General features: G+C 36.0%; 1 protein-coding gene across 1 annotated transcript; it reads right to left on the reverse strand.

Moving 5' to 3' along the window:
- Positions 1-3026: 3026 nt before the first annotated feature.
- On the reverse strand, positions 3027-4720 carry LOC134273471 (uncharacterized protein F54H12.2-like). Its single transcript, XM_062755670.1, has 3 exons — positions 4606-4720; positions 3495-4390; positions 3027-3290 (listed from the first exon to the last, which is right to left on the reverse strand). Exons 1-3 carry the CDS (start codon positions 4718-4720, stop codon positions 3027-3029), a joined length of 1275 nt encoding a protein of 424 aa, XP_062611654.1.
- Between the last annotated feature and the right edge of the window lie 2754 nt (positions 4721-7474).

The raw sequence follows: 7474 nt of genomic DNA on the forward strand, positions 1-7474 counted from the left end.
AATTATTAGTTTTATTTAAATGTTTATATTTTTAAAATGGATAAAAAAGAAATCTGATAATGGAAATCAATACCATAAAGATAGCAAGTTTTTTATCTTTAAGTGCTGATGAATTTCTGAATTTTCCATTAAATATTGACATTATATCACAGGGGAAAAGAAAAACTACTTGAGTGTTTCTTCTGTCCCCCCCGAGATCTGCTTATGAGTGCATGGGGATTGCGGTTTACCTTCTCTCCTGTTTAAACAGACTTTAGAGTATGACAGATAAAAGGTACTTTTTTTTTCTTCTTTATTTTACATCACATGAAAACACACAATTAATAACGATGAAGAATGTACACATGTTTTTCATAAGTGTGTACAAATTGTTCAATATAATGTCTATAATGAATCCAATTTCCTCCTGCTAGTCCACAGGCAATCTTGTAAGGAAAAGCATAAGTCTGGTAAGGTAAACTTTCCCCCATTTTTCTCTGCAATACTTTGACTCAATCCATGAGCTTTTACAGTTAAACAATTACATTGATGAACAATAGCTTCTACCTCACAGTTGAGTAAATCACCTTGTATCTCCTGGAGACTCATGATGTAAAATGAATCTATTTTTTAAAACACCCTTGTTTTTATAGAACAACAACAACAACAACACAATAAAACAAGATTATTTTTTTTTATTATTCAGGTAAATCTACAATCTCTTGGAACTAATTCTTTGTTTCTCACATCAGGTTTTAAAACTCCATATTCTTCATAGTCACCTTGTCTATAAAAGGTTCTTTCCAATTCTGGGGTGCTGTGAGACATCTCAAAACAGGTTAATTTATGAATCTTTCTGTACATGTATCTCCCTTGAACCCTGTTTTTCATTTGAATGAATCCTCTCACATGATGAAGTTTTCCAGTTTCTGGATGCATTTCTTTTTGTAAGATCAAGTATTGATAATCACTTCCAATGATTTGATCTACATCTTCCTGTCGGCACCCAGTTAAATTAAATATCCAATTATTGGCTATTCTACCTCTGTCTTTTTTTAAGTAAGCAATATATCCATTGCCTGTATTTTCTTTCTGTTTATTTTGATAATGAGCCTTAATATCAGAGTTTGTTTGGTCTTATGTTTTCTTTTTCCTCCTCCTGAGGTTTATATTCTACAGGATGTTCTTCCATCAAGGGAGGTGGTATAAATACTGCAGGATGTTCTACCATCAAGGGAGGTGGTATGATATCTTTTCCTCCCTCCTGTATAAGTAACCATTCAGTTTCCTCTAATCTAGTGTTCTGACTCATTTCTTTACTGGAGGTGTTACCCATAATGAAACCAGTCCACAACTGAGGTGTGTTTTGTACCATGTTTACTATTTTATACTTTTTTTTTTATTGTATCTATTTTTTTCCCCCAATCTTTAAAAACCCTTACCATTTTGTTTTGTGTTTTGAAAAAAAAATCTATGGTTAAAGGGAGATAACCTATTTTTAAAAATGACAAAAACCCACAATTTTTTTTCTTTTCTTTTTTATTGAGATCTAACAATAAATAACAGTTCAATCTTTTTTTTATTCAGAATCTTGTGTTATCTACATACTGAAAGAACCTTTTCTTCATAGCTTCTCTAGCTGCAATAGCTTCAGGTTTCTTCCAAGCTCCTATCTCCCATTCTATCCAATCTCTGTCCTCCAATTCTTTGTTTCTCTCCTCAGGTTTCAGAACCCCATATTCTTCATAGTCACCTCCTTGCTTGTAAAACATACTTTCGAATTCTGGGGTACTGTGAGACATGGCAAAATCAGCAGTGATATGAAGTTTACACATACGTAGTCCTCCTACTGGTCTTTTCATTTGAATGAATCCCCTGATTTGATGTACTTCTCCTGTCCAGGGATGTCTTTCCTTTTGAAGAATCAGAAACATATCTATATCTTCTTCTTCTTTGGGGTCTTTAATGATGAAATTCCAATTGATGGCTATCCTGTAATGTCTGTCTGGACATTTAGGATCCTTCACAGGCTCATTCAGGGGTAAATATTCATTCTTAGGTTCCGGATCCAGGGTTTTCAACTCTATTCTTCTTTTTGTTTGAGGAGCTTCGTGATCCCCCTCCATAGGTTCCGTCATTCTCTTTTCTAATAAGCCAAATTTATCTTTATCCATCTCCATGTCTTCTTCTTCTAATATTCTAGGAATTCGTTTGCCAAACTGTCGTTTACTCAACCACATACCCCCAACTGAGGAGGATCGTCTTTAACACCTTGTTTTTATACCCCTCACCTTGAAAGATAAGGGCCGTGTGCAAAACATACGTTTGACCTACGTTTTTTATGCTGACTACACAGGTAAATACTTGGCAGCAATTCAAGATTATGACGTCACGCTTCACAGTCAAAAGCTCAGTCTAGCCTAACCAGTTCAAACTGGATTTTCTGAAAACACTAACACATAAATAATAAGAACACAGATTTTGATTTTTTTTTCATTCTTTATTAACAACAAACAACAACAACAAACAACAACAACTCATTTACAATACATTTTGATAAAAACATTGACACTTTTGTCCATGACCCGTAGGTAATTTATGATAAGTGTTTTTAAACCAATTCGCCACGTATCTGTCCCTTTGTAAAGCCGTACTCTGGTCAAAGGGGAATAGCCACTCGTCGGTTTTCTTTCTTTTCTTGTCTCCTTGATGCAAATAATACACGCAATATTGTCCACACACGTCGGTATTCCAGTCTTGATAGCGATACGGATTATAAGTCCATTGTTGAGCATGACGCTGGATAAAATCTTGAATTTCTTTTTGTAAGGGAGGAAATCCATAAGAATCGAAATATTCCACCACGGGATTGCTCACATATAGACACACCCAATGTTCTCCAGGTCGATCTTGAGGATCCGTATTGACCACGACAGCTTTTTCTCCAGGTATTAATTGATCCGGTAATAAATCTACAGGATACACGCCTCCAAAAGAACTCTTGAATTCTCTGGATAAGACTCTCTCAATTGTCCCGTATCCATTTTTTAGTAATCAATGCTCACTTCTCTCTGTTTGTTAATTTCTAATAGGTTATCGAATTCTGCATACACCACACAATTGATGGTCGTATTGTTGGTAAACTGCACTTCTACTCTCAGATTTCCTGTTTCTATGATGTGGAATTTATCCGATTGCGCCTCTTGATCTTTAGTGAAATCCCAGCCCCATAGAGTGTAGCCGCTTTTATACTCTTCTAGGGTAATGTCTGGAGCCCAATCTACTCCTAATTTTCCCAGAGCTTGATACAGCTTGATACAGACTGAGATATGATCTCAGATATAAATCGTCGTTGAAATTAGGCTCAAAACAACGAGTACTCATGGTCTCTCCGTTGATACTGACATCTAATTTCTTAATCCCAAAGTTTTGGAAATGAAAGGGATTTTTAGTTTTATCTCCGTTAAAGGCCGCATTCTCCACAAAGCCTAAAATGAGACGTTTAGGCATCTGACCTTGAAACAGATGATCCGTAATCTTAGACTGGTTCCTATGGGGATGGTAAAGGTTTTCACTTCCACTCTTCTCAAGGGATATTTGGCTCTGTGGGTATTCAAACTTTGATTAATGGTATTCATCATGACTGCTGTGGGTTTGACTTTTCTCACCCACAAGATCATACTCAATATTTTCACTTTTCCTGTACTTCCTCCTTTGATCATCATGTAGAAAGAGGGTCTAGCTCGATTAAATCGCAAACGGACGTCCACTCCATTAGGTAGAAATCGATCTTGTTGAAACAAATCCAAATGTAAAGTATCCAGCAAACTGATTTTCTTACTGTCAGCAATAGCTTGGTGTCTTTTTCGGAATCCTTCGTTTTTAGAATTGGCCGGTAACGCTGTGAGGATGGGTTCGTTAATGGTCACTGTATCTTTACTTGAACCTTTAGTTACATCAAAGGTTTTATTTTGAGCTACACCAAGGTCGTCTAACCGCACTTCGTCCATGTGTCCTGCTGTATCTTTTTCCCACAGACTACAGGCCCTCGTCTGTGTCTTTAAAGTTCTGGGTCGGTAAGACAATAATTTCTCCAGATAAGCTTTGTAAGGATAGGTATCCGTCCCCGGAGTTACTATTTTTCCATTCAGACTGACATCGATTTCCGTAAACATGGAATGTAAGATATTATTCACGGGACTGGAAGTGCTGTTCGCCCCAGTCAGATTACTTCCATCGTCTTTGGTAAATTTACATACCATTTGAACATAAGTTTGAGATAAATCCAGATAGTGATCTCCTTGTCCTTTAATTTCAAATTCGATGGGAGCGGTGTCGGAATCTAAAGTACTGGAAATGGGGTAATATTCTTCCCATTTTGAGTCTTCTAAAGCAATATTAGTCGGAGGGACTTGAAACAATTGTAAATTGTTCATCCCACACCCACAGGAATCGGGCTGTAACATGATGTGTCTACTAGGATTCAGTTTTCACAAATGAACCTTCTGTTCCCTGGACTGTCCTATTTATACTCTCTCTCAGTCAAACACATCTAAATGACGTTTTCTTTTAGGAATTCCTCCTCCTTGTTTTTTCCTTTTTCTCTTAGGACCCCCTCGGGCTAACAGGACTCTTCCTCTCCCTGTCTGCTTTCTTCTTCTTCTTCTTCTTCCATGACCTGTTTGTCTTTTCTTCTTTCTAAAGGGTTGTTGAAAGCTACATTTCCGTGGGTTAGATTCATGTTTTTTTGTTTCACCATTCCCGAAGTATTTTTCAAGCCTTGATGTGAGTTTTGACTGCCTCTTTTAATATTTATTTTCTATTGTTTTTTCCCATGTTGGAGTAAATTTGACAAATCCTCGACCTTTTTGTAACCCCATGGCTAACTGGGCCGCGTCTTGAGAGTCAAAGATCTGCCTGGTATTTTGCTAAGTTTAAAAAATTTCCTCCTTTTTGAGGTTTCATGTGAGTTTTTAAAATCCAATTTGAGTAATTGTGTAGCAGAAAAAGTAGTCAAGGGCTCCCACCAATCCAGAGATTTACTGCTCCGTTTTCAATAAATCAGATAAAAAATCCTCAGTAATCCTCTCATGGTTCATGTCTCTTGTTCAACTGACCTTTATATCTTGGGGACTTCCTTTTATTACCTTTCTGAATACAATTTTCATTCCTTTCATCACGCCCAATAAGATGGAACACAATAACGGTACATTCGTCTCAGTATACTTTTCTGAAATGAAGTTTCACCACTGATTTACCACTTACAAAGGGCATGGGAGTCCCTAAAGGAGTCATGATATGAATCTCAGTGGTATCGAAATGTTTTTTTTACTTAGTTTCAAATATTCCGCTCTAAGTTCAGCTTGTTTTGAATCCTCCAAATGAAATGTACAAGGTCTTAATAATTTCAAGGCATTGGATCCGTCTGGGGTTGAATCAAGTCACAATAGACATACATGGATTTCAGATTTTCATATAAATCCACAGTAAAAAACTAATGTTGATCCATTTGGTCATGTTTTTGTATAGTTTGGGGTGACTGTCCATGCCTAGCTAATAGGCTGGTGGAAACGAATGCATAAAGGACTAAGCATTTTTGCATTAATTTGATACATCACTCGATCATAGGTCTCGTAATATACTAATTTCATAGATTTTTCTTCATCTCCATCACCAAGGGTTTTCCATATTTTTTTCAATGATCTCTCTAGTCCTAGACTTTGTTAAGGCCTTGGGGTGAACATAGGGGGGTCTGAAGTGAATTCGTCTAATTTCCATCTTGCTATCTAGTTCACCGAGTTGAGGCCGTTTAGCATGGGCCCAATGAGCAGTACAGGACATTGACGTAATGGCATTAGTCCAAGGTTTTCATTTTAAATCTGCCATAAACATTGGGGTTTTTGATATGGCGAGCAAAAGCCTCAGGAACCAGGATGTCAAAATAAGCTTCCTCTTCTGTAATGTTTTTCAATGAATTGGGATACATCATTTCTGTTAAAGCCACTTCCCATTCTCCGTCGGTTAAATCTCTTGTGGTAATAAGGTTTTAAATTGAGCAGTCGTATTGCTAGAAAAAGAGGCCATAGACCCATCACTGGGTAAAGTCATGTAAAACCCACTGCTCTCGCCCATGTTCAATCTAAGACTGAGACTCTAGACCTTAAGACCTTTGTATTTATAACACTTTTTTTAAAATTCAAAAAATTTATTCAATGATTTACACATCTATTTCTTCTTCTTCTTCGTCTTCTGATGATCGGTCCTCAATCACTCGAGTCAACAAATGTCCTTTCTTTTCCACCGAGTCTTTAATCTGCCACTCTGTAGGACAATAATGAGGTGGGTCCTTTTTTCTCCATCTTGAAATAATATTTCAGACAATCTCCAATGGAGTCCATGAACTTTCATTCTGAATGGTGTTGAATCGATTCCTTTGAGTACAAGTAACCCATTTGTTTGCTGATAATGTTTTGATTTTCACCCTCACTCTAGATCCTGTTAGAGGATAGGGAATTTTCATTCTTTTTTCCAACCACACATTGTCCAGGTAATAGCCTGGATGATTTTCAAAGAAATCCATGATGGCTCCTATTTTAGTTTTCATCCACCCTCCTTGCATGTACATACACTGACTAATGGGACTCTCACAATACTAACGATACTGCATCTTTGGGGAAAAAACAAAAAACACGTCTGACTTGTTCAGTGTCCTTTTTCAGAATGAGAGAGGGTTTGTTATATACCTCTTGATAAAACCTTTCATCTATTTTTTTTATTTTTTTTTTTATTTTATTTTTTTAATTATATTTTATTTTTAAAACAAACAACAAAACAAAGAATTTTTTTTAAAAAACAAGTTTTTTATTCCATTTGGTCATTTTTCTGTCACAACACGGAAATCTGAAGAATGACTTTCTGACTGTCCGGGTTTTTGCCTAGAATTTCCTTATAAGCTAGGGATGTAGGAAAAACCGCCCCAGTATAGAATTGCATAATGCCAGTAAGCATTTTTCCCCCTCCTTGATTTTCATACTTTAATCACTCGGCTATAGATTTCTGTATTGTCCGTATTCTTAATAACTTATCAAATGTGCAGCATCAAATCACATATTTTCATTACTACATTGTTAATTTATAGTATAAAAAATAAATTTCATAGAATTCATATTGTCTTCTATTTCCCTCAAACTGGATTATGTTTTAGACACAGATTTTTTTCAAAACATTGATCTCAATTTCAAATTAAGGCAGTCTAATGATTAGCAAAAATTTCCTCCTGTTAACAAATGAGCCTTGGGCCCCGTGATTGTTTACATATTGGAAATGTCATGTTAATAACAAAATGAAATTCATTATTACTAGAAACTGTCTGAAAGTATTTATAAATTCTTTTATTTTATCTACTTTAAACAAATATATTTTAGTATTTTAATCCCCAAAACATGACACAGGCCCTGTTTACATAACACATTGACGTAATGGCATTGGATTTTTA

Source organism: Saccostrea cucullata, unplaced genomic scaffold (genome assembly GCF_032062105.1).
Source record: "Saccostrea cucullata isolate Sc308-1 unplaced genomic scaffold, CSIRO_AGI_Scuc_v1 ctg7900, whole genome shotgun sequence".
In the NCBI taxonomy this organism is placed as follows: domain Eukaryota; kingdom Metazoa; phylum Mollusca; class Bivalvia; order Ostreida; family Ostreidae; genus Saccostrea; species Saccostrea cuccullata.